General features: G+C 38.2%; 1 protein-coding gene across 4 annotated transcripts; it reads left to right on the top strand.

Moving 5' to 3' along the window:
- The first annotated feature begins 41 nt into the window (after positions 1-41).
- On the top strand, positions 42-25,962 carry MAPK9 (mitogen-activated protein kinase 9). Of its 4 annotated transcripts, none has more exons than XM_063168770.1 (12): positions 42-128; positions 3,793-3,967; positions 7,822-7,951; positions 9,088-9,146; positions 10,044-10,182; positions 10,399-10,564; positions 11,811-11,882; positions 15,653-15,835; positions 16,347-16,471; positions 16,995-17,058; positions 18,334-18,405; positions 19,148-25,962. In XM_063168770.1, exons 2-12 carry the CDS (start codon positions 3,846-3,848, stop codon positions 19,288-19,290), a joined length of 1,275 nt encoding a protein of 424 aa, XP_063024840.1. In that variant the 5' UTR covers positions 42-128; positions 3,793-3,845; the 3' UTR covers positions 19,291-25,962. The 4 variants fall into 4 exon arrangements, with proteins under 4 accessions (XP_063024840.1, XP_063024843.1, XP_063024841.1 ...); XM_063168773.1 differs by having other exon boundaries at positions 19,143-25,962; XM_063168771.1 differs by lacking the exon at positions 11,811-11,882 and adding an exon at positions 11,512-11,583.
- The last annotated feature ends 1,765 nt before the right edge of the window (positions 25,963-27,727 follow it).

Raw genomic sequence — 27,727 nt, 5'->3', positions numbered from 1 at the left:
CGGCGGGGGCTGCGATTGGCCGCGGTGGCTGTCAGTCAGGGGCGGCGCCGTGCGGAGCACCGGGAGGCCATTGTGGCTGGGGCAGCGGGAGGCGGCGGCCGGGGCCGGTCCCGCCGCGTCCGACCCAGGTGAGGGGGCGGCCGCGAGGGGCGTGCTGGGGCGGCGGGGCTGCAGCCGGGGCGGGACGAGTCCTGAGCCGGACGGAGGGCTTGGCTCGTCCCGCGGCGCGGGCAGAGCCGGGGCGCCCCGCCGGCCGCTGCCCGGGCCCGGCCGCGCCGGAGGGACGCGGGGGAGCGGCGGGGCCGGGCCCTTCCTGCTCCGGCCGAGCCCCCCGCCCCGCCCGTGCCGCAGTGCCGGCCCCGCGGAGCCGCCTCTGCCCGTCCCGCTCCCCTGTCGCTCCGTGCCGGTGCCCGTGTGCGGCCGGCCCGCGCTCGGCGGCCCCGGAGCCCCGTCCCGGGAGGGCAGCGGCACCGAGCGCTGCGGCCGCGGCCAGCCCGGGCTCTCCGGAGCCGGAGCGATTGCTTAGCAGAAGTTTTAGGAAAGATGTAAGAAGACTCTTCTTGCTCGCTTCTTACGTGAGCGGCGAAATTGCTTACAGCACAAGCATGTTTAAACTTTTTCTCTCTTTACACCAGCTTGCCCTGGCAGAGTTCTGAGATCCTTTCAGTGTTTGCGTCTGTGTGTAGTAGCTGAATGAGACTGTAACAGGTAGTGGGGAAATCTTTGTTTGGTCAGTAGTAGTGTGGGTTGCTTAAAGAAAAAAATATCTGCTTTCCAAGAGTTTCCAGTTGTAAACTACCTTTAAACTGCTGTAATCCTTTGGTGTTACTCAGCTAGTGCTTTGCTACACTTTCGTTCTAAAGGTTGGCAGTAGAGGAGTGAGGTGTAACTCACTGTGACTTTGTAGCTGGACTCTTCCATTTTGATATATACTGCTGTAAAGATTTAAAAAATACCCTTGATACTATTGGATGATAGTCCTTAAAAGGGCACACCTGAATTAGAAATGGTTTTGCAGAAGTGAATAAGAGAATAGGGGGAGATTTACTGCATGGATTTCCCATATGTTTTCATAAATACGTGTGTGTGTGTATATTCACTGCTAATATTGTCAGCAGTAGAATTTTAGCTTAAGACTTAAAAAACAAGCCAAGCTTCGTGCTGTTCTTGTGTTTCGTTTTCAGTAATGACATTTCTGTAACCAAAACAACCCTGGGAATGTGTTCCCAATCTGTTTCATAAGCTTTTGACTTGAAGATATCCAGAGTACAAATCTGGTTATTAGTAAGTTGCCATTTTAATAAGTATATTTTAGGTAAGTGACTGTTTAATGCAGGATGTATTCTCTAGTGCAGTTGCTTTCAGCTTCTAAAGATTTCTCACTGGAATTGTGTATAAGCCTACTACTAGCAGGTTTGGTGTGTTGGTTATTTTTCTAGTAGGAGAAAAACAGGTAAGTACTAAGAAACTCATTTCACAGATATACTTCTTACTTGCACAACAGGAAATCTATTTTTATTTGGGGGCTCTTGAAGCCCTAGTGAAAGTCAAGACTCGAAAGCTGCTTTGCACAAAGAATTGCCAATGGGTTGAAGTACATAAAACTTGTGTGTTCTGATAACCCATTTCTCTTTTTGGGGCTTTTCTAAGGAGCTTATGCTCATCTCCAAGTGATTTTTGAAAAGTGGCTTTGTGCAGACCATGATTCTTAAAGGGAGGGTTTTTTCAGCATCAGGATTATTTTGTTTTCCCGTATTTCTTTATCTCTGTTACAGAAAAGTGTTTCATTAACTCCTGAAGAGGTGCAGCATTGTTCTTGTGTAGCTAACAAGTTGATATCCTGTAGCTTGATACCCAGTTTATGCAAAATCTACTTTTTTGGTTTTGTCTCTAAGTCCTTGCAGAAGGGAGCATCTTGACCTTCCAGCTGTACTTTTCTTAAAATATTGAAGATTCAGTGAAAACACCAGTGCTCAGGAGCTGTTCATCAGAACACCTGGTACCTGAGAGTGCCTAGCTTTGGGGTAATGAACAGGGCTGGAAAGAAGAGTGGGATGTACTGGGAAAGTCTGGAGCTGCCCTTGAGGAATCGTGTGGTCTCATGTTAGTGCTAGCTGGCTGTGCAGCTGCAGCTGACTGCCTCCAATATTATTGTGTAGGAGATACAATTTTCTTCCTTTTTCTCCCTGTGACAGGGCAGAAAGTTGGTAGCCACATTTTCCCTTTGCTGATCCTTTTTCCTCTGCTTTTTTTCTAAAGCTTCTAAGAGGAAATGTCAAATAAACTGACAGTCTAAATTGCTGCTGGAGATGACCCAGTTCAATGTCTGCCTCTTAAAATGTTGCATAGATTTTGAGGAACTAGAAGGTAAAAGGGACTCTAGACATTTCTTGAGAGTCTCTTAAGGCTATTACAGTTTGGTTTAAACTCAGTCTTTACTAGGATTTGGAGGTCTTCCATTTATTTTATTGCAGATTCCTTGAGTCTGTCAGCTGACTTAAAACATGGAAAAGATGCTGCTCCCTCCTACATGCAGAGGAGGACAGAAATCCAAATTCTAATTCTTAAAGCAACCAAAAGTTATTTGTGTGGCTTTGTGCCCTTCTAGGGTGGGTGTCTGGGTTGCCCTTGAGGCTTTTGTATTTTGCATTGGCTCACAGATACTCGGTGGGGCCAGTGAGGAGAGACAAACTGTGCTTTCAGTAACCAAAGCAGGCTGCTCGGGGGAAGGGCTGCTTGCATTTCCTGTTTTAAGGAACAACTTTGAAGAGATTTGCCTGTGCAAATCACCCTGGGCTCTAATGGCACTATCTGTCATAGTAAATGTGAAATTATGAAGGGGAAAATTTGTTGGAGAGCTCTTCAGTAATTACTGAGGTAATTTACTTGTAAGGTTTGGAAGAGGGATGGACAGCCAGGAAAACTGTTGGTCTGTGCTCTTGTTACTGTAGCACTTCAGAGCTAAAGAGGTTGAGTCCATTACTCTGCTCTCTGATGTAATTACTTATCTCTTATTCATTCTTGACAGATGAATTTAACTTACTCTCTATTGTGTCAGGAAAGTCTCTTCTAAACTGTAGCACAAAAGTCTCATTCTGTAGTACTACAAGGACAGTGGCTGATAGTGCAGGGTGTTGTGGTGTGTATAAAATGGGAAGGAGAATGTGTTGTTGTAGGTCTGGATCAGGGAAGGGTTGCCTGGCAGAGCCCTCCTTGGAATTTCCTACTGAAGAAGGCTGAAGGGAAATGTTGGAGAAATTGCAGCAGCCACAGGGATTTGGGGGTAGTTTTGTTTTAGACTTGTTTTGCTGTTTTAGTTAAGTCTTTTATTAAAACCCTGTTTCCTTCTGTCCATGGGCTCCATGGATGTTGTAACTTTTATCTTTGTTCCCAGTGTTTGAATAATATTCTTTTTGATTTTTTTTCTGTAATACAGTCCTAGCACATAGCAGTAGTTCTAAGTTATGGACTAGCCTTCAAAGAGTAGAGAGTTGTATTTGGGTGGTTTTGTTTTTAGAGTTGTTTACTTAGATGCTTGAATTTTTTGAGGGATTGGAGTAGGAACACGCATTCCCTTAAAGCTGTAAAAGCTGTAATTGCTGTCTGTCTGCAAGTATATTTCATTAGCAGTGGTAATGCACAAAACTGAAAGAATGTTTGTTTATGAATGAATGTTTAATGGTGTGCTGTTGAAAAATTCATATGTTTTAAAATATGTATAATATTTCTCATCTTGTCTGCTGGAAATTAGTGAGATATTGAACATTTGTTTTTTTTTTCTTTTTCTTCAAGATCTTGAAAACTTTGCCAGGTCCCTGAGAGAGAAAACTACATGACACTACACCATGACTGACAGTAAATGTGATAGTCAGTTTTACAGTGTTCAAGTTGCAGATTCAACATTCACTGTGCTAAAACGTTACCAGCAATTGAAGCCCATAGGATCAGGGGCACAGGGCATTGTTTGGTGAGTAACAAATACTTCATTTAAATATTAAAAGCTATAAATATGAAGCAAAGTTTGCATGTATTTCTGATAGAAGTACCAGAATATAAAACACTGATAATACATTCTCTTGTTACAGGGTTATGGACTAAATAAATTCTAAACCAATTGCTTGCTATAGTTCATGTGCAACTGTATTTTTTTTGTTCTGTTTTTAGGGAAAAATAATATTTGGGTAAGTGCATAAATTAGAGTGGTCAACAAATTTCTTCCTTTCTCATTAATCACTTTATTTCTGTTTCTAGTTCTCCCATTGCCCTTGTAGTTGTGATATTGCAGTGTGAGATATGACAATGGTGAGAGATTCTGGGTTTTACTCGTTTCTTCATCATGGCCCCCTTTCTTCCCCCTCTTTTATTCCCAATCACTCCTGTCCATTTCTAGGAGCCATCAATGCAGTGCCTTGCCATTAACTGGCAGGATGAGGCAAATCAGTGTCATTGTCACTCCATGGATTAACCAGAAAGGGATGCTGTGTGAGGGGCTGGGCTGGCCGGCTCTCCCCAGGTGTGGCACCCCAGCTTTGTGTCCAGCCTCCACTGGCCCAGGACGTGGGAGTCTTTAGGCTGATCCTGAACCTTAGTCTCTTGTATGGCACCACACCTCTGGGCCAGCTAAAGGTAAACACTTTCAAATGTTTTTTAGACTGCAGCAATCCGTTCTGCACAATGTAGTGCCAGCCCATATTTTGTTGGGTGACACTTACTTGGTAACAGCAGAAATGTTTATTGATGTGGGCTTTCATTCCATAATCAGGGGAGCAAACAGATGTACCCAGGAACTCTGTGATATTGACTTCATCACAACACATGGTGGGCTGTTTGTGCTCTGAATCCAGCCTGCAGTTTATCTTCATCTATAAAATCTGCAGAATAAGTGTGATGACTCATGTACTGTGAATAACTCCTTAACAGCACCTGCCCATGTCTTCTTGGCCTTTCCATAACCACAATAAGTTATATAAGTAGGAAAAGAGTGCATTTCTCTGAGAGCAGGCCTTAATTTTAATTTTTTAGCTACCCCTCTTGCCCTGCTGATAGGTAACAAACAATCAACATGAAAACACCATATTTCATTCTTCTTCAGTGGGTTGAGTGATGAGGGGGCAATCCTAATGATTTCTCATTAGGATTTGGGAAAGATTTAGTATAGTACTGACATTTTCCAGGTGTCTGTGTTCTCAGAGTTATGCTTGGTTGAGATGGTGTGCAGGAATTTGGGCTGCTTGGAAGTGTTTCTCCTTCATTAGAAGCAGAGCATTTTGAAGCCAAATTACTTTGGATCTCTGCTTCAGAATGAAATGCAGATCGTGTTAAGGTCATTGTGTTGGGAGGAAGAGGAGATTATTTGATTTGTTCACTTGTTTTGAAACTACTTGATTTATGAAACAGCAGAGTGAAACATTGCATGAATTTTCATCTTGCTGTGAAAGATCTCAAGTTGAACAAGGTACAATGTCTTAGTTTCTCCTAAAATTTTTATGCAAGGGAAAGATGCATTTTACTTCCTAGTTTTTTGTAGAAAACTCAGTGTAAGATGAGTGCTATCCTGCTATGTTTGGCTGAAAAAATTGTCAAGACATTAGGGTAACACACAGATGTGATGGCTTTTTAATCATCCTGTGTTTAATATAAAAAATAGGAGAAGTTTTTCTTCATTTTTCTGTCTGGATTTAATTTATTCTGTGAGGAATTTTTAATACCACCTGTGTCACTTTAGTTAGGAGAGGCCTACATCTGTGCTTTTTTTTCCTCAGTATGTTAATGAGAAACTCCATTGGTATTGCTCTATGTAGTTTTAACTTTGATATTAAAATGTAGGATAATAAGTAATTTTAAAAATATATACTTAGGAAAAATAGTAAATGAGAGCTCGAGGAAGATGAAAAAGTAACTCAGTTTTTATGTACAGGATATTTCTAGGTCACAAAGCCAGGAGAGAAACTGGATATATTATTTGTAATTTATGTACAAAGTAAACATATTTACCTTACTGCACTTCTTTGTTCCTGAGTATTAATACATCTGGAGTCTGCTAATCTATTTTGGACTGAATCAAATAACTTTTGTCTTTAACTTCCTGACATCTTTTTTTTTTTCCTTTTTTTTCCTTGATTTCCTAAATTTTCTAGTCAATCTCCAAAATAAGAGGTTCAGGTGGAGTTCTTCATATGTCTTTAAACTAAGGCTTGTCATACATCTGATTTGTCACATCACACAGGGACACTTCCCCTAAAATTGTTCCTCTGTCTGCTGCTGCCCTGTGATTTACAGCTAATTCATGCAGACCCTCTTGGTTACTGAATTGATACTAATTCACAGGTGTAATCATCAACATATGGAAGTCATTAAACATTAAAGGCATTAACATATAAAAATTAATTTACATGTAACATCTGTTGGGTGAATACTGAAATATCAGTGCTTTTGTATTTGTGTTTAGGAGGAAAATAATTTCTCCAACTGTCTGGCCAGTTGCTTTCCTCCCACTCTGTGTTTCCTTTTGCACAGGCATAAAGGGTTTAAATCAGAGACTTACTGTAACATTCAGTAGTGACTTGTGCACTTCACAGAAGTCAGCTGAAATAAATGCTAGCAAGTCTTTAGTTAAGTGGCACATGGTTCAAATTGAGAAGCATTTCCCAGGAAATCACATCTCCTGGGTGAGCCCTGCTTTGTGGTGATGTTGCTTTTTTCTAGGAGAGAAAGCAGTGAGTTTATGCTGGGAAACTTGATAGATTTTGAGTATTGTTGTACTTACAGGGAAGCTGTACTTTTTGTTAGGGTACTGTAGTGTGATGGCCCTTTTAAATCTGATGTCACATAGAGCTTGATGAGATAGGAAAGGAGCTCACAAAGAGCTTAAATGTGCTTGGAAAAAATGTGAATGAGAATTCTTTCCTACCTTATGAAAGTTAACATCAAATAGAAATAGGGTAATGTGGGAATCCATATTTAAAACTGAAACTGTTTAAAGACTGGAACTCCTGAGTAGCATGTGCTGGGAATTTGCATATATTTTTGCCAAATAGTCTCTGTTACTGATGAAGACTATTCCCACTTTAGTCTTGTTTTGTTTATACAGATACTTTAGCTTTAGATGTCTTTCAAAGTGTAACTTTGACCTCACACTGCATATGGAAGGAAGAAACACAAGTGAAAACCAGGGTAAATTTAATGGTCATGGTCTCTTTTAAACTCTTGTATTCCTCCCTTCAGTCTGTTTTCCTTATTTCTCAATTCAATGCATTTTTTTCCATTCAGAAGCAGATGATGAATGTAATTTTCTGCTAGGCACTACATTTTTTTATCATTACAAACTATCCATGTAAAGGAGAATATTGATCTCTGCAGAAGGGATCATAGAGACAAGTTGTGGCTCTCCTTTAGCTAAGAGACATTTCTGCTGCAAATACTGAATGATTGTCAGTCAGCAAAAGTGTCCAAAAATATTCCAAATATACAGATTAGGCAGCTGCAATGCTTCTTGATTTTAAACAAGCCTAAAATATTTTTAGATCTTGCAATTTTGGGTGTGAGTCTTGAGTCAGCAGTTTCAAGTGTAAAGACAAAAAGGAGAGCAGGAAGACCTCTGATGAATGTCAGTGCTTCTGTTTGACTTACTTGTATTTATTAAAGGTTGTGAAGTTTTTAAAGGATGTTTCTTTTCTGAATTAAAATTAGGTGTAGTACCAACAGGCTAGCGGATATACTTTGTCTTAAATCTTGATTTCTTTCCTTCCTCACTTCTGCCTCCCTTTGCCCCCTCCTCTCCCTCAAACAGACTTCAACTTGTTTGTCTTTGAACACTTCTAGTGCTGCATTTGATACAGTGCTTGGAATCAATGTTGCTGTGAAGAAGCTGAGTCGTCCTTTTCAGAACCAAACCCACGCCAAGAGGGCCTACAGAGAGCTCGTTCTTCTGAAGTGCGTCAATCACAAAAATGTGAGTCGGCCTTTGTGTTGTGCTCCTCACTCTGCCTTATCTCAAAAGCTCAGCATTTGCTCCCTCACTTGCTGTTAGTAACCCTAGGAATGGAAATAGTGATGGGCTGGGAGGATTTGCTGTGGGCAGTGCAGTTCTCCACAATGTATGGCTCAGTTTTTGGGTGAGCTGCTTGGGGTCTGAAGTACCGAGGGGAGGGGAGGAGGTTTCTGCTGCCATCAGTGTCAGTGTTAGAGACCAGGCCTTGCTCTGTTGCATTTGCCCTTTTTCAGCCATGTCCAGCACAGCTTGTTTGGCACTGGGGTGCTTTGTGGATTTGACCATTGTAACTTCACTGTATTTAAATCTTCTGAGCTTAGGCAAGATTTTTATTAAACACACTGTTTAACTGCTGGGGTTTTTAGAGGTGCAGCACTGTCTACGAAATTGAAATGCTATGGACAATACTTGGTGAATTTTGAAATCTTTAAACTCTCTAAAGTGAGCCATGATGTCAATACTTCATTGCTCAAATACAAGAATATCGGATTTATGTGACTGCTGTGTGCTGGTACTAACATGAACTAGAAACATTGCTGGTCAAATCTCAAACTTCCTGCAGTCAATTAGCCTTTCAGGGCTGCTTTTTAGGTAAGCTTCTGGTGAGGCCCAGATGTAGCAGAATAAAAGCAAGGTGGTTATTAAAGATGGCAGTAGAGCAATTTTAGCAGTTCTGGAAATAGTACATCATAATCTAAGTTTAATGGGATGGTGTGGGGCACCTCTGTGCACGTGGTGTTGGACAGCCTTGCTTAGAATTCCTTGCACAGCCTGTGATTTAAAATAAGAGATTATTATTTATGGGGGAAAATGGGATATATTTCAGACACTGGGGAGGGAGCTAGAGGGTGTCATGTAACTTAAAAAAAAAAAGATTTTGTCCTATCTTGGTTCCCTTGGCACACATGCTGCAGTTTGGAACTATTTCTGAATTGGCAGTTTTTCAGCATATGTGAATTAAGTGCAGCCAAGTAACGTTCATATTGTGTATATAGTAACAGTGTGCACTTTATTTTGCATTGTAACTTCTGCAATAGTGGAGTTTTGTGTGAATTAAAGCAGAAGTTTCTTCTAATGTTTTGTTTTTTGTTTTATAGATTATTAGTTTATTAAATGTATTTACACCACAGAAGTCACTAGAAGAATTTCAGGATGTGTAAGTACTAGATGTTTTTTAATTTTCTATGACAAATACTGGCCTAAGCTTTAGAGCTGGATTTCCAGTATCCTACAAACTTCATGCTTTGAAAATCAAGAGTAGCTAAAAGCTGAAGTGGGCAGTGAAAAAGGGATATTTATCATCAGTCTGCCACACTTTGCTTGCCCATTCCTCTGGTTTGTGTGCATGGTCCTTCAGCAGCTCCATGGCTCACCTCAGGATAATAACTTGGTCTGGATAACATGAGAACAGTTTTTTACTCTACCAGTCACATCAGCACAACAGTATTTTGGCCTCAATTCAGAACTGAATATATTTCTTTTTTATTCAAGCATTATCAGTTGGTCTAGAAAGGATTCATGGCTATTTGATTGGTGGGATTCCCTAGGTTCCAGTGAATGTGCTGTTGTGGTTTGTGAATTTGCTTGGGCAAATGAGGGAGTGTTTGTGTCTGAAGAGGGTAAGTAGATGATAACTGCAAATTATTTTATGATCCTTAGTTTTCAATGTTGTTATTCTAATTTTCTTTTTTAGAGTAAAATACAGTGAAAGAGAGCATTTATGTTGCATTATCTGCAATCTCTACATCAACTTCACTCAGTCTTACTTTTCATGATGCATAAAGATGGAATTATTCTCTGTATTACTATTTATAAAACTAATGGAATTTTAATATCTTGTGATGGAATATTGACCACTTAATTTTTAATAGTAAGACTTTTTGAATAGATAATTTTACTTTGTAACTGTGATTGTGCATGGGTTTTTTTCTCATTGGTTTTTTTGACACTTAGATTAGCAAAGGTGATTTTTCTTAAAAATCTCATATGTTCAATTTAAACCTATGAAAAATAAGACTTGAGTTTTTTTCATACTTTCTTTTTTGTGCTTTAGATATTTGGTTATGGAGCTGATGGATGCAAATTTATGCCAGGTTATTCATATGGAATTGGATCATGAAAGAATGTCTTACCTTCTTTACCAAATGCTATGTGGGATCAAGCATCTCCACTCAGCTGGTATCATCCACAGAGTAGGTAGTAGTAGATCATTAACAATATTCTTTGTGAACACAGTTTTTATGAAACAGGGAGGAAGGGAGGGGGTTGTATAAATAAGCACATACACCAGGGCTGGAAAATGCAGTTGTTAATAAAGTTACTTTTTGGCTTATCCTGATTGTGGAGGGGGATGTGTGGGTATTATTCTGTGTGTTAATCCTTCCTTAACTGAAGTAATTTCTTGTTAGGATTTGAAACCCAGCAACATAGTAGTAAAATCAGATTGCACACTAAAAATCCTTGATTTTGGACTGGCAAGAACAGCATGTACTAACTTCATGATGACCCCATATGTGGTAACTCGATATTACAGAGCACCAGAGGTTATCCTGGGGATGGGATACAAGGAGAATGGTAAGCTGCTGGAGTAATGTTTAAATCTCCTGTCTAAAGTATGTCTCTCTTGGAACATAACTACTGTAAAATGAGGAGGGAGGGCTGCTTTCCCCCTGTCAAGGTTGTTAAAGTATTCTAATCATGGTACTGGAAATGAAAATTATTACAGTGTAATTTTTTTGTTGAATATATGATTGTTTTCTGTATGCTTTTCTTCATTTATCATTAACTGCTCCCTCTCCTCTGCTCTAGTTATATCTTGTCATATATTCACCATTATGTTTTTGCCATGTTTTTTATTCTCAGAAAAACTGTTGAGACACTGATAGTGGCTAGTATTAAAAAAAATCCAAGCAACAAAATCAATATATGAATAATAAACCCTTTAATCAATGTAATTTTATTCTGAAACGTCTTTTAACAGTGTGTCCCCTTTTGCCTCTCTGATTATTAAAATACATTGCAGATCCCTACCATAAACCATGTCTAACATTCTCTTAAGTCTGCTTGGTGCTCAAAGAGGCTGAGTTTTACATTATTAAAACCAACACAGCTGTAATGTACTGAACATTCAGCCAACAAAATTGCTCCTAAGGAATTGTCCTTGCTTTATTGGGGGTTTTACCTGCTGATTTTTATTAGCACTGGACTTGTATGTTCTTTATCACAAGGGCTTGTGGATGGTTTTGAATATCTGTAATTTTGGGTGTGTAAAACAAGGGACTTGTGGGACCTTGCTGGGCCCTTGATAATGATAAAACCACTTTATTTAGTGCAGAAGGCAGCTTGTGGTACAGCAAGTGCTGATATGAATCAGAACTTCAGCAAAAATTGTTCTAGTTGAGACAAAAATAAATTATCTGCAGGACTGTAGGAATACAGTGTGAGCTTTCAAATAAATCATTGTGGTATTTAAAAAAAAATCTCTTTAATCTTTTGTCCTTGTTGCACCTAACATATGATAGTGGATATCTGGTCTGTTGGGTGCATTATGGCAGAAATGGTCCTCCATAAAGTCCTGTTCCCAGGAAGAGATTGTATCCTTCTTCATGGCATGGTGGTTTCACAAGTGTAAACACTGATTATGTTCTACAAAATACAAAATTCAGGAACACTCACTTGGTGTTGATATGATTGAAAATTCATGTGAGCAGTTTGGTTTTCCACGTTGTTGTGTTTTACTGTAGATGCAGATGGTTTTGTTTGTTTTCCTCACATTTGTTCATGATACTCCATAATTTGATCATTTCACTTTTGTTTTCAGTTGATATCTGGTCAGTTGGGTGCATCATGGGAGAATTGGTGAAAGGTTGTGTGATATTCCAAGGCACTGATCGTATCCTTCCCTAGTCATCCTTGAGTCCCATTCCACTTCAACAGAAACACAATTCTGTAGATCTGTATAAAAGCATAAACAGTTAATAATGTTAGCAAAACATTTAATAATGTTTTACTAGATCCACTGTACTCTTTGAAATTAGTGTCATTGACCAAGTTGTTGAGCTTTCCATTCTATTTTCTTAGTAGATTATATTTCATGTAATTTATAGTGGTTGAATCCAATGTGTTATGAGCTCCAGCTGTTGTAATTTGACAGATACTGCTAGGTTTGAAAAATAGAAAATAACTTATTTTTTACTCTTGTTCTTTGTAGATAAGTGTTTAAGCAAAAGCCTACAAAGTTATTTCTTAACTATGCATGGATTTTGCTGATTATTTGTTTGAACAGTAGACTAATTTTTTTTATTGCACAGTTTTTTGAGTTTTAATCAGATTTTTTTCTTGTTTATTAGGGCTTGCTGGGCAAAGGTGACCTAATGGCCAGCACACTGCATGAGATCTTTTTTATTATTATTTAACATAAAAAGAAAAACTTTCTGGAGGTTCTTTTTTTTCCCATTTTATGAAAATTTAATTTTGGACTGACTTCTTTTACAAGACAGTTGTTCTTCCATTTCTCCTTCTAATATTTTTAACCAAGATTTCATAGAGTCATAATCTGAGAACCATTTGGGTTGGAAGGGGCCTTAAAAACCATCTCATTCCAACTCCCCTACGCCTTCCACTATCCCAGGTTGCTTCAAACCCCATCCAGCCTGGCCTTGAACCCTTGCAGGGAATGGGGCACCCTGTCTTCACAATTGTGCTCCAAGTTTTTGAAGCCAATATAAAATTTTTGCTCATCAGCAAGGAGCAACCACCACTAAAAGATCAGGTGCCTGTTCACAGATACTTGTGTATCTTATAGAGGAGGATTTCCAATTTTATTGCTAAATTTCATGACACTAATCTTCAACAGCTGATCATACATTATTTAGTAGTAAATTGATTCAATGTTAAATAAGTATCTTTTTTTTCTACCTTTCTTCCTTTCTATATTTATTATTTTACCTTTTGAAGCCTTCAGACCAACCTAACACAATTCTTCATGGATGTTATGTGTGTTTCACCTGCATGTTGTTAGCATGAGCTATTTTGATTTATTCATGAATAAATGAAGGAAATTTTGTTCATGCTTGTTGAATATACAAGTTATCATTTGTGATTCTCTCAGGGCCACTGAAGCTCTACCAGTCTGTTTCAAGGAGTTTCCTCCCTGATAGGGAAGTGCAGAGTTTTGCTTACAGGGATTTTTGCTTCTTGTAAGAGTTTCAGTTCTCTTTAATGTGAAATACTGACAACTGGTTGTGTGGTTGGGGTCTTTCCTGGGTGGGTCAGGTTGTCACCTTCAGCTGCAGGATTGTCTTGGCAGGATGGTTTCTGGGCATGCCATGAAACATTCCTTTTGTTGATTGTGTTTGGGTTTCTTTTGTTTAGTTGCCTTTTTTAAGTTAAATTTTAAAATGCCTTGGTATTTGGGCATTTAGAGGAGGGAGCAAGATCGGCATATTGCCCAGTGCTTGCCCTTGACTCTCTTCAGGAAAATCTGCTCTTAGATTCAGTAATTTGTATTTTCCCAGATGGTGGATGGGAATTTCTGGGATACTTGCAGCAGTGTCTGGGTGGAATGAGATGCTCTGTGTTGCCAGGGTGATGGATGCAGAGACCCTGCTCCTGATTGTGCTGGGGAGCCCTGAGTTACTGCCAGCTGCTGTTGGAAATGAGAAATGGAGAAAAACCAGGGAATGCAGGTACCTAAGGTGGCATGGTGGAAAAGCCTGGCAGCAGCCCTGTGTTTGTGGGGCAGAAAGAAACTCGTGGCCTGACCAATGCAAAAAGCACGAGGGGTATTTGTGCTTTCTTGGGAAAAGTCATTCTTTGTTGTGATTGTAGGAAGGATTCTGTTTTCAACTTTCCTTCCAGAGGCCCTAAAGGCAAATAGACTTGGCATGGATTAAATGCCTGGTCCCTTCTGACCCTGAAGTCTCAGGACTGGGGAGAGTGGCTTTGTGTGAAGGCTGCCAGGTCAGTCACAGAGCTTTCTCTGCCTGCTTTATACTGAAATCCCACTTGGATTTCTGATAAGAGGCTTATTTTAAGTCCATCCTATATTGAGAATTTTTTCAACTTTGACCATCTGTAAAGCACTTTGAAACTGAGATATTGTTTTTTACTTGTTTTTACCTCTAAAGTGGGATGGGTCATTAAGTTTTCTGCCCTTCCCTGCAGTCTTCTGAGGCCTCAATAAACTGGACTCTACTTTGATTATCTGACTAACCAGGCTGCTGTTACTCAAAGGAAAAGCATCTTCTTGAATCTGGATTGGTGGAGCTCTCACACAAATCAGTTTCTCAGCTAGGAACAAAATTTCCTGATGTATGTTAATTTTCTCTTTGTCTGTGCTTTGTTTTAGCATGACAGTTAACAATATAAACAGTTCTGAATTTTGGTTTTAATATAGCTTTTCCATTGGAATGCATTCGATAAACAAATAAAATTTTCAATCTTTGTATCAGAAGTCTAAAGTCTTAGCATGGAGCAGTGACTAAACATATATTCATAATTGTATTCTTGACACACTAACTGAAATAGAAGCACCTCAGTGTTTTTTGAATACATCTTAATTCAAAGTACAGCATATTTGTTGTTTAGTTGCATAGTCTGTCCATGAGAATGGATAGGTTGAAGTGCTAGATGGTGAATTTAGCTGTGAATTTTTTTGCAAGGTCAATGGATAGGCTCTGCTGGAATTGCACATTCTTTTTATCATGAAAAACTGGCAAGTGTAGATCTGAGTTGACTTAGATGTTAGGAATATTAATGCAGTGTCTCCTGAGTGTGATAAATGAGCTTTGTTTGCCCAGCTGGGGTGGTTCAGAGCAGGCTCTGGTATCTCTGTAACAATTGTCACCATGGCTGGGGAAAATGCCTTCACTTGAGAGGGGGAGAAGGGACAGTCCTGAGGAAACAGGCCCAATTTCAGTTTGTGACTTATAAATGCTATTCTTACCAAATATTTAAATTCTGAATTATACGAACAGAGTTATCTGTGAGTATGATGGTTGGTACACTTAAACAAAAGAACCTGCTATAGAACTTTCTGGAATGTGGATTTCCTGTTCTGAACTCCTCTGGACCTTTTCTGAAGTTGAAAAAGAGAAAGAAACCAACCCCGCCCAAACACCAACCAGAAAAAGCCCCTAACCATCCAACTACAGCCCTGCAAAATGCTCCAACTCAAAGTTTCATTTCCTTAGGAGTCAGGTACCAAGCTCCTTACTTTGGTTGGGATGCATTTGTGCTTTTGGGTTTTTGTGTATTTTTATCTAGCTTCAAAAATTCTCAGTGTTCCTGATGTTACATTGCACTTCAGAAGATTCCACAGCAGCCTTTCTTTTCTGACCTTAGAGTTGTTTTGCTATGGATACAACTGCCAAATAAAGCTTCTTTTGGATTCTAGAAAAATATTATAATTAGAAAAAGATACTTAAGCATAATGCATTGTGCAGCACTTCCAGCCTGTCCTTCAGAATACACTGACACAAAAATAAGGCTCAGATTTTGTAGCTTTTTGCATGGCAGCTCAGAATACTGCTGATGCTGCAGTCAAGTTCATCTTTGTGTCCTCTGTTCAAGTTCCTGTTAACTTCTCAGATTTTTAAGTGGTATTTTTTTAGAGTGCAGTCTTCAAAATCTTCAGCTGATTTTCCTAAAGATGTGGTGCAGATATTGATCAATGGAATAAAGTTATTGAACAATTAGGAACACCATCAGCAGACTTCATGAAGAAACTGCAGCCTACAGTGAGGAATTATGTAGAAAACAGGCCAAAATATCCTGGTATTAAATTTGAAGAGCTCTTCCCAGACTGGATATTTCCATCAGAATCTGATCGGGACAAGTTAAAAAGTAAGGCGAGTTTTTCCTCTCTGTTTCCCTATGAAGTTAATTTGAAATGTCTGCAGCACACTTAATTTAAAGTCTAATAAAAATATTTATTGCAGTAAATGTCAACATTAAAAGCTGCTTACTTTCTGTTTCTTTTATTTATGATGAGTTTTCAGATCTTAGTAGTAGTTACTAAATATTCTTTCTCTGTCCCAGGATTCTGTTTAATTCTCTTAATTTTAATTCATTGAATAATGTCTTAAATTTAGTGTTCTCCAAATGTAATACTTTTTATTACTAATCATCTTATTCTAAGTGCATAAAGCTCATGTGGGTTTTATTTTATCTTTAGATAATTAATGAGAAAATTTAAAAAAAAAAACCATAACCAACAATCCACCTTACTATATTCTGTAGAACAGAAGTGAAATTTTGCAGCGCATGTCCTGTGTTTCCAGAATTTATGTCCTGTGTCAGACATTAAACTCTACAGCTCTTTTACATTTGTGTTCTTTTCACCTTTACTTTCTAGCCAGCCAAGCTAGAGATTTATTGTCAAAAATGCTTGTAGTAGATCCAGACAAGAGAATTTCTGTAGATGAAGCCTTACGTCATCCTTATATTACTGTCTGGTATGATCCAGCTGAAGCAGAAGCTGTAAGTGTGCAATTAAAATCAATTTTCTAAGATTCCAATTCAAGAACTTTAGAAATACCTTTAATTTTAGTCAAGAGCATGCTTTGAACTCATTGGCTAGCAGGAGTCACACAGGAAGCCTTCAGATGAGCATTAGGGGCAGAATCACCTGAAGGACAGCTGCTGGTGGGGAGCTGATACAATTCTGAAAGTGGCTGTTAATATTTCATTTTACTTACAGAAAGAGGTGCCTGTTTGGTGGCAATCCTGGGCTTTTTGAAAGAGGGCCTTGCTCTAAGGCCCTGTAAAGCTTTACAATTAATTTAATTTTGGTTGATGCTTTTAAACAGCCTTTCAGTGTGAGGCAGGACTTAAAAGCAGATTCTGGAGTTGTAAAATTAATGTGCCTGATGTATAGGGAATAACCTGCCAAAAGTGAAGGTAAAAAATGATTAAAAAGTTGTCATTTTTAGATTTTTTTTCATTGAGATTGGGTGTGTTAGCCTGATATAGTAGGCACTATAGAATTTTCTTTTCTTTGTAGCCTCCACCTCAAATCTATGATGCACAATTGGAAGAAAGAGAACATGCAATTGAAGAATGGAAAGGTAAGGAGTGAGCATGACAAATTACATTTATTGTAGTATCTTGTGTTATTACTGAGTGGCTGCAGCATGTGCTGGATTGTGTAACAGACTATTCCAAATAATTCCTACTGTTCCAGAGAAGCAGTACGGCCTGTGGCAACAGGAAAATCAATCAGTGATGAAAACAGGTTGTGTGTGAATACATACCTAGGTGTGTGAATGCTCATATATACATTCTGGAGTCTGTTCAACAAAATGCTGCAGTTTCCTTTTTTTCCTTGCCTTTTTGTTCTTAAGTGCTTGTAATCTATAGAGCTTTTTCCTTGATAGAGAGTTCTCTGAAAAAGAAACATGCCTCTTCTCAGTGTGCATTGTTTAAGCCATATCTCTTGACAATATTTACTAGTTCATTTGTTTTAGAAATCTAAATAGCAGGAGAGTCCTTTGGTGTAGTTTTTTCTTCTAATCTCATTGCTTATTTATTGACCAAATAGATTAAACTGTTGACTTAAACAAAAGAATAAACAGCACTGTAGCATTAAAATCAATTTCACCTTACAGTTTGAGTCAAAACCATTAAATGGTGAGGCAGTTAAAATTTTAACATCTGCCATCACAAGACCAAGGGTAATAGGCATCTTTTATGACTACTTTGAAAGCTGCTTGCTTTTGTAAAACAGCATTATAAATTTCAGATATTGATTCTGGGTGATCTATATATGTTATCCTTAGGGCATGCCTGCACAGGTAGGTAAGCTTCAAATCATCTTTGATTACTGCAAGGTGGAAAAATAAAATGGATCCACTAAATGTAATTGAATGCGTTTGTAAACATTGTTACTCAGAATTAAAGAGTCCTTAATCTAGTTGGATATTGTTATCTTAGTTACATGAAGACTGTGGGTACACACACGAGCTTCTGTGATTTAAGTTACAGCTCTGGATTTTCTGGGTGTTGTTCAGGTGGCTGTATCCTAAGTTGTCCTTGACTAGTAAATGGGGGTCTTCATACAATATTTTAACTGTTTAACCTTCTTCAAAATAGCCAGACTTTCCTCAGTTCACCCTTGGAGATGGCTCTTCAAGAATAAGTATTTGTATATAATTTTTGTTATCAAAGTAAAATGTCCAGGGAGGTTTACATAAAATCAGATTTTGAATCCAAATCCAAATGGCAAATAAATACCTCTGCAGCTTTCCATTAACCATTTCCTTGTACCTTGATAAAAATGTGAATTGTTTACAAATCCTCTGTGATCTTACAATGCTTTTCCTCTCTCTTTTTTCTCTTGTAAGAATTAATATACAAAGAAGTTATGGATTGGGAAGAAAGGAGCAAGAATGGTGTGGTAAAAGATCAGCCCTCAGGTTAGTCATTGTTTCAGTAGTTCTGTAACTGTCACACATAGCTCTGTGAAAGAAGAAATCTGCTCAGAAATCCAGGTAGGCAAAGCTTTTGTTGTTTGGGACTCATGAGACTGATCTGCCTTTGGAGATCCTTTGGTGCTCTGCTTTTTAATTGTTCTGAACTTGTAGAAAAACTTCACTGGTCTTGCATGTCCCACACCCTGAGCTGCCTTGTCCCTAAAGGGCTCAGTCATCAAATGAAATTAGCAGCAGCAGTGAGCTCACCTGGAGCTCAGGTAACTGTGCTGAGTGCTGCTCCCAGGCTCAGCATGAACCCCTTTCCTCAGGGTTAAACAGCTTTAGAGCTCCCTCAGGATACTTAACAGTGCTGTGTTTGTGCCCATGATTGAATCCTTGTGTTTGCTGCTGTTCTCACAGCTCAGTAATCAGAGTATTGTACTGTCTTTTATTAACTGTATCTGTTAGGTTTCTTGACACTCAAGTCACTATTCACACTATGCATTGTTAGTCTTTTCTTCCTTCCCTCCACAGAGAGAGAGAAAAATAAAAATCTTTTAAAAGGTCATCTTGGCTTTTGAGTGCTAGGGCCCTTACTGCTTGCTTTTCTCTTTTTTTTATTAATTCCTTGATTTTCTAAGGATTTCTGTTGGGAAAGTGCTGCTCACAGCCCAGAAACGTGGTTATTTGTGACTGTAATATTGTCTTGCCTCAGATTTTATTATGTTTGGTTTTCTTAGCACAGATGCAGCAGTGAATAGCAACACCAGTCCTTCCCAGTCATCATCTATCAATGACATTTCATCCATGTCAACAGAGCAAACATTGGCCTCAGACACAGACAGCAGCCTGGATGCCTTGACAGGACCCCTGGAAGGATGTCGATGATCAGCTGTGATTGCAGACCTGACTTTGGAAAAGAACTCTAATTTCCACTGGGCCTGAATTGCTTGTAAGTTAATGGAACTAAGTAGAAAAACTCCATGTTCTGCATGTTCTGCTAAAGTAATGCCTGTTGTTTTTTTTACTCAGTTGTTATGAAATTGCCTGCTTAATGTTGTAGAATGGAAGCAAATCAATGTCTAAAGAACAAAAAAAAATTAAATTTAGACACTATTACAGGCTTTTCTTTGTTTCAGCCTATTTCAGGTGAGCAGTTATAATAGACTTCTAGCCAATAACTCCTCTTCAGTGGCTTCAACAATCTCCAGTCCCAGCTGGCAGGCTTCTGTGACACAGTGGTTGTTTACATTTAGTACAGTATTGCTCATCAGTGGGTTTTGAATGTATAGTCCCTATGAAGTTTGTTTTACCGTGTGACTGTGGCAGTTTGCTTTATTTAACAACCAGAGTGTTGTGTGTAAGTGTGAGCTCACATGTGGAATGCTCTCAGTACTGTGTTTAAAGGGCAGTTTTTCTTCCACATTGCACTTTTTTTTCTTTTAATCAAACTCTTTTTCTATCTTCACTTTTCAGTAATTTTCTCTTCTTGTAGAAGAGATAAACGTGAAGTTTAAAGCATAAAGCCATTACTTTGTATTTCACCTGAGTGTCTTTTTCAGTCTTTTAAATGTGGACAGAAGATACAGTGGCTTAAATAAATCTTGAGGAAGGATGAGTGACTTTTCTGTGAAGCAGTGCCTGTTTAGAAGAGGAGAGTGTGCTAAAATGTTCTGTATTTTTTAGCTTGTGATACTCATCCTTTAACAAAGATAAAAAGAAGTTTTATCTGTGATGCTCTTCATTCACTGCAAGCTCTGATAAAAGGAGAGATGACTTGGAGATACTTGCAGCCTCAAAAAGCTGCATAAATGTTTTCCATTTTTTTAATGGGTCCATTCTATCTAGTGAGTAATTAAAGAAATAAAAGTACAGTAGTTCTGAGTCACTTGTAAATTAAGCATTTAGGTAACAGAGCTTAGCTCTATTCTCACCTTAGTAAAGTCTATTTGTAGTGAGAAGAAAGACATGTTTAATAAAAATTTTCTAAATGCAGTGTCAGACAAGTGGAGGAGGTTATTTGCTGTTTCCATACAGATTTATCAATAAAGTTTTCAGAATCAGATAATACAAAATTGCCTGTTACATTGCACAGTCTGTTGAATTAGAAAATACATTTGCAGTAGGGTAAGGCTTAAATTGTTTTGTAACATACTTGTGACTTTGTGCACATTCACTTTGGGGTGCACAGGTGTGAAATTTGCTAAAGGATCTCGTGTGTGCATGTGTGTGACTGAACTATAGAACTGTAAGAGTAATAGATGTGTACAAGTTGAGGTGAAACACCACTTTCATAAAAGCACTATATTCAGCTGTTGATCAGATACTCTTGCCTTGAATATATAAATAGAACCTGTAAAATACACTGGCCCAGAGAGGCACTGCATTACTGGCATACTTCTCATGTAAAACACAATTGTCCATTGTTCCAGGCCTTATGACTCGAATAGCAGCACTTTCTCCTTATGCAAATGTTCTTTTTATATTAAAATTTTGCCCCTTTTTAATAGCTTAATTTGCTGTAGTAAAAATATCAATATTTTAGTGTCCCAGAAGATTAAAAAAAATTAACAAGGTAGTTAATGTTAACTTAACTTCAGAATTGTATTCTGGCATATCTGATTTTTAAAATTCTCTTAAATTGAATTGCAAGATATATGGGGCTTGTGTTTTTTCTTATTGTTTGATTTTCAACCTATGGATAACTTTTTATCTTTGGATACTGACAGTATATGTGAAATATTTTTAGTGCATTCTTGTCACTGGAAAAACATTTTAAAATACCTATTTATCATATAGCAGAGCAGTACACTTGGCTGTTCTTTTCCTTTTTTTCGTCCATGTTATTTGTAGAAGTTAAAATAGCTGAAGACACCTATTCATAATGAACAATTAGTGATTCATCTGCTGAATTTCATTTTTCAGGACTTAAATTTTTCAGCTGAAGTTGCACTGTGCTATGTTCATTTTAACAGTTTCTACTTTAGAAGACAAAGATTTATTGCTTTTTCCCCATGTGATTTGAGTATTCACAGAGTTGAATTTTTCCTGTTGGACTTGAGCTGCTCAGCACAACAGAGGGTTGGACCAGATGACTTCCAGGTCTATTCCAACCTAAATTTTTCTGTGATTCAAATTGTCTTTAAATGTTTTTAACAATACTATTCTGTCTTCATGACTTGAACTGCTATCTGTCCTTCTCCTAGTACATAGTGTTAGCTTGAAAATATACTCTTGGAACAAGAAAAGAAACCCCAGCCTTGAGATTAAATGAGTTTATTTGTAAATCTTGTAGGAAAAGCTGTCTCATACCTAAATTTTTTTGATGTCTTCTTGCTATGGCATACATTGAAGCTCAATTACAGAATGCCTTCAGAGCATGCATGAAATATCTGTGAATATTGTGGATTTTGACTCCAGTTTAATCCAAAACCATAGCGCAAGTGCAGGTGGATTTCCAGAGGACACAAATGCAGACAATCCCCAGCAGAGCCAGGCAGGTGCACGCTGCAGGGCCCAGGCTGTCCCAGTGTGCTCACTGCAGGGGACAGTCAGAGCCAGGTTGGTGACATGGTGGCCAGTGCCACGAGAGCCTCCTCACTGATGGAAAACAAAATCCAGTGTCACTTGACAGGGGTTTAAAAATTAGGAGAGCTTGGTGTGCAATATAATCACTTTTATTCCTAATACTAAAATTATGTATGTAAAGTGATGCAATTGACCGTGGTTTTGCACTTTGGCATTTATAAATATTTATATGTATTTAAAAATTAAGAATATGTGTGTGTATACATATATATTAAGAAAACAGCTCAGTTTTGTAAACATGAATGTTACTTTCCTTTGAGAGACTTTGTATAGTATTAACACTACTGCAGCATACATAGACAATTTATGAACTATGACTAAAATAAATGTTGGTCAGCATAGATACAATCTGTAATCTTAACTGCTCACCTGAAAAAGAAAGGGATCTTTGGCTGTCAATAGATGCTTTACCAGAAACTTGTTAAACATCTGAACACTGAGTAGGTGAATGGCATTGCAGAAATGGAGTATGTTTAAAACAGTTCATTTCATCTGTGCTCATATCATTTTTTCCTCAAAAAAGCTTTTAGAAAGAGAAGCTTGGCATTTTGCAATCTGGGTAAGCAGCCTGTACTTTGAGGAAATCCTGTGATATGACAAGTCTAGGTCTTTATGGAAAAAGACAAGAAATGAATGTCAAAATTAAGGCTTTGTCTGCATGGATCATACAAACTAAACTAGTCTTAGGACTGGAAACTGCAGTTTGCAAACAGCCTTTGAAGTTTTGTCATGTTTCCAGCAAGGGCTTGCATTTTCTTGTCAAAATAATGAAAAACCCAACCTTGACTAGAAATTAACTAGTTGGTTGGAGAGTTTCAAAAGCTGTTAGGAACCAGAGGGCTCTTGAAAGAGGTTTTGTCTTTTTTTACATCCTAACAGAGCATATGTGTTTATTCCAAATCAATGAAAAGAAAAAAAATTATTCCATATGTTTAATTTTTCTTTCTTAAAGGAAGGACCTTAAATGCTAAATCACTTTGCTTAAAGTTATAATTTTATGAATGAAGTAGGATTTAGCTATTCCAAACACAGCTGACATGGAGTCTCCAAGGACAGGGTGGGTGAGCCTTGTGTTGTCACAAGGGCCACCCTCCAGCTGGGAGGTCACAGCTCCAGGTGCAGACAGACAGACAGACAGACCTTTGTGGTTCTTGGGGAGCGTGGGTTCAGCCTTGCAGCAGCACAGAGTGTTTGGGGTGAGTGCTGAACTGCATTTGTCTGCATGTTCTACGTGTGTCACATGGATTCTAGCAGGGCTTGATGCTAAACCTAGTGAGACCATATTCTGGGAAGCAGATTCTTTCTGGGATGTGTGTTGTGTCATTCCTGCTCAAAACTGGCTTTGATCCAGGGACACCTGCATCCAGATGCAGAATTTGGACTTGAGTTCTATAATGAATATAGTAATTTCTTTGCTTTTCCAGAGTGTCTTGAATGATTTTTTTTAACATGTTGAAATATGATAAAAAAAGTATTCTGGTTCATTATTTTACATATTTTATTGTCTTTTACATGAGTGGTGTTCTAAAAGCTTCTTACACAAGTTGTCGAATCAGTTGTGGTTTTTGCCCACTCTGCATGCTAAAATAATGTCTGGGGCTAAAATCATGTTTTAAGTAAACCATCTTTTCTCATGTTAGCTTTGGAGGAAATTGGAGAGACAACCATTCTTTTTTTGTTTGTGTTTTATAAAATGATTATTTTTGCAGCTAAAATTTCAGTTGTTGGATTTCAATCCCACAGTGTTGCTTTGTGGATATAAATTTCCTGGGTCCTCTATTTCAAATATGTATAAGATGTCCAGTATAAAATTAAACTAATAAAATGCACTCTTCTGCAATTTGTTATTGAAAATGTGGCAAATCATTTTGGTCCAAGAATTCAATGCAAAACAGAGAAAATACATTTAACTATTTAAGTTTATTCAGTGATGCTGCTGCTTATTTTTTTAAAAGGTGCTTGCAGTTTTGCACAGAAGAAATCAACTTTATTAATTGCTGGGTTTGAAGCACTTTAGGATTCTTCTAAATACAACCATATAGTGTGAAAAGGAATGACATAACATGCTTAATGTGTTCAAATTTTGTTTGTAGCCTTTGCTATTCTGACAGATTTGATCAGCATGTTTCTTTAAACCTGTTTTCAGAGATCAGAAATCAGAAACCTTTTGGGGGCTAAAATTTAACATGTAGTAAGAGATCATTTGAGAAATACCTTCTGAGTGGGTGACTTGATTGGCAGTGTGACTACCTGGCCATCTATTAAATAAACACACAGCAATGTGTTCCTGCAGCAAGGGCAGCTGGCTGTGAGCACTGGGATTCTTTTTTTAAACAAAAAAAAAACCTTTTCTTAACTCTTGGCTATGCATCGTGAAGTTGTGTGTGCTGTGCTGAGGCCAGGCCAGCCTCGTGGGACTCCCCTGCAGCAGATCTGTGTCCCTGCTCTGCAGTGCTCAGACACCAAAGCCCTGGGATGTGTGGGGTGTGCTTGAGCCTGTCCCGTGTTCCTTCCCCTGCTGGGCAGTGCCTCAGCTCTCCTCAGGCTCCTTGGGATAATAACAAAAGCAGGGCAGGAAGGAGTCAGGTGCAGAGAGCATTTGGTGCTGGCTGCCTGAAGCAGAGATTGTGTCTGTTGCTGATCACAGAGCTCCTTATGCCCCTGAGCATGTGCTGTTGTCTTGTCTTCTAATGGGGAAAACCTTTTTTTGAAAACCCAAGTGTGTCACGTTTTCTATGAATTCAGATGCTTAAATTGGTGCTAATTTTTTAAAAGAAGATGTAACAGATGGTTAGCACTGTATTTGTCTGTTTTTGATACCTATATTTTCTTAACTGGTAGCAAGCCAAACTTTATAAAATGACTAATGTGCATTTTCAGCTCCTTTAGATTCCCAGATTTTCCTAAAGTAAAATGTTTAAACTTCCATGGTAGCTACTGCTTCTTTGGAGCCATTGCTTTCAGGTGTTTTATACACTAATCAAATGAACACAATTAGAGCAGACAGCAATACCTAACTATCCCTTTCTTAAATCACAACGTGGTTCCCCAGGTGATGTTAGCAGTTTAAGATGCCTAATTAAGAGCAAATTAGAGATACCTGTGTGCAGTTAACTCAGTACATTGAAGCCTTACCTGGTTGTAAAGATAATTTATAAAGATTTTACAAATCTTCATCTATTTTAAAGAGGGAATAACAAGAAGAAATAATGAACTGTTTTCATACAAATTAAGTGTAAATTCCAGAAAATATATTATTTAATGTATACAGAACACAAGCTATTAAAGAGTGTAATAGGCTCATTGAGTGATTAGTTATGAAATCCAGTTTTATCCAATGACTCAAACCCCCTCCAAAATGTAGTTCTTTGAGAATTTCTTTTGAATGCCTTCAAGTTTAACTCCCCTCAGAATCAGCTGTTGCTTTGGTGTCCTCTTTTGCACCTTGTGTTTACCAAATGTCACCAAAAGTAGCATCAAGCCCTATCATTGTTACAGTGTTCTGGTTTTATGGCCTTAACATTAGTTGTAGTCTGGTATATAATTTCAGGAAAAAGATGTGCTTTGAAGTCTGACTATAGATACATGTGGCCTCTTCTGCCTATGGAATTAGGCTTTGATTGTCATATCTCATTCTCAGTGCTTGTGCAATAGGAACATATTCCTCTCAATGCAGTGGCTATTTTGTCTGATGCTGGACTTTGGTTTCAGGATGACTAGAAAGTTTTTTTGGGTTTGTTTGTTTAGATTTATTTTATGGACAGCAGTCATGCATCATTGGTTTTTTGGACTGTTACTCTTTAGGAATCTAGAATTTCATAAGGAAAACTGTCAATAACTAGTTCTGTAGTTCTAGTTAAAGCCTTGTTCTGGAGCTTTTTGGTTGTTTGTTTTTTTTCTTTCCAAAAATGTTGTTGTAAAACAGTACTAAAGCCACTGTAAAATTACAAATAAATATGTATACATAAAAGATTTGAGCAGTCTGTCTTATTTACTATATTTTTTATACTTATATTTTACTTACTTACTTGGTTCTTCCTATTTTGAAGTAGAATGTTTTATGTAACCAATGATGTGTGTTTGATGTATGAAGTTTCAGTTACCACTTTAGCTTCCATTTAATGGAATTGTAGGTGTTGACATGAAAAATGAATGAAAAAAAACTTAAAGAAATTGATTGAAGCATCTTTTTCCTGAACAACTGGAATGTTTGGACATATTAACAGCACTTGGTTTTACTACAACTGTGTTTTGAAACTTATTTGGGGGGTTTTGTTGTTGTTGTTTAAATGGCAGAAGCTTGTAAAAATAGTTTCACTGTGCTTCTTTAGAGGATGATGTGAGTATTTTTGCAAAGACAGTGATGAGGTTTCCACCTTGCAGAGCTGTCTGCTCTGACTCCAGGGAATGGGACTAAAACTGCACTGCTGCTTTGATCTGCTGGATTTAATGAAGGGTTTCTGGTATTAAAGGGAGGATTAACAGCTGCCTTCCCAGGTCCAGGGCCAGGGCTCTCAGCCAGCTTTTGGTGTTGTGAAAGCCTTACCTGGGACAGTCAGAAATTACTTTACAGCAATGTTTCTTTCTTGTGTGAGAACATGGAAGTTTTAGCTCTTCTCTACAAGGCTTTGCAACAGAGTATCTGGATAAAGCAGGGATGCCCAGAACATCCCAGAACATCCCTGGATGAGATGATGGGATGTTTTTCAGGTTGCTGTTTGAGCTACAAGGAGGATCTAATCCATTAAATACAACAGCAACAAAAAAAAAATCAAGCAGGATGATGATGTGTGAGCAGGGAAGTGCCTTGCAAAGCATTACCCAAGAACATTCCTCACTTATGCAGTACCTTATTTTACATTTCCTGCAAGTTCTTGATGCTGGCAGGACAGTTTTTAAAAAGTAAGGAGGGAGTGATGTGATTAAACACAAGACTCAAATATTGTTTGAGGAAAGTGGGACTTGAGAAGCTGATTTTTCTCATAGGAATAAGGTCTAAAACAAAAGAATGCAAATGCTGGAATTCAAATGAAAAACTCATTTGTGATTGCTTGGTGTCAAAGTGGCAATGAAACAAGCTCTTGTTCAGTGATGCACACACATGAGTGCTTGGAAGGGGAAGATGCAGAACCCTCTCCATCTTCCTTTGCTCTCTCTTCATTTCCCATCCCCATCTCCCCCAGCCTGTACCACTTTAGGCTGCTGTCCCACTTTCCAAAGCATCCCCTGAAACTCCAACTGCAGTGCTCTGTTCTGCTCCAGGCTGGTAGAAACATAAATACTGTAAAGCACAAGATTAATTTCCCTCTCAGAAAAGCTCTAGTCTTTTAAAGTTAGCCTTTTTAAACATATGTTCCCATAAATACAAGTATTGGCACCCCCAATACGTTTCCAGTCTTCAGTGTTATGTATTAAAAGCTGCAATTTTTAGCTACCCTAATTTATAATAAGTATAAATAACCATATGGCCAAAGGAGTCAGTTTGTGGGTTGATTGGTTTTTTTAGGGTTTTGTTTTTGTAGCAGAATACTCCAGTACTGTAACAGCAAATGGCAATGCAACATATTTTAGGAGACACTGGTGATTCTGCATAAATTGCAGTTCCCTTGTACTGCAGGGGAAAATAGAAGAAGACTACAGCAAATATATTTTTTTTAAAAAGAGACTAAAATCCTACAGTTACTTTACTAAGAAGAAATTGAGGAATACTTCAAGAAATTAAATGGATCTTTTTCTT

The sequence above is a fragment of the Melospiza melodia genome, chromosome 14 (assembly GCF_035770615.1).
Source record: "Melospiza melodia melodia isolate bMelMel2 chromosome 14, bMelMel2.pri, whole genome shotgun sequence".
Taxonomy (NCBI): Eukaryota; Metazoa; Chordata; class Aves; order Passeriformes; family Passerellidae; genus Melospiza; species Melospiza melodia.
Note: the sequence above shows the minus strand (reverse complement) of the source record. Positions and strands in the feature narration are given on the sequence as shown.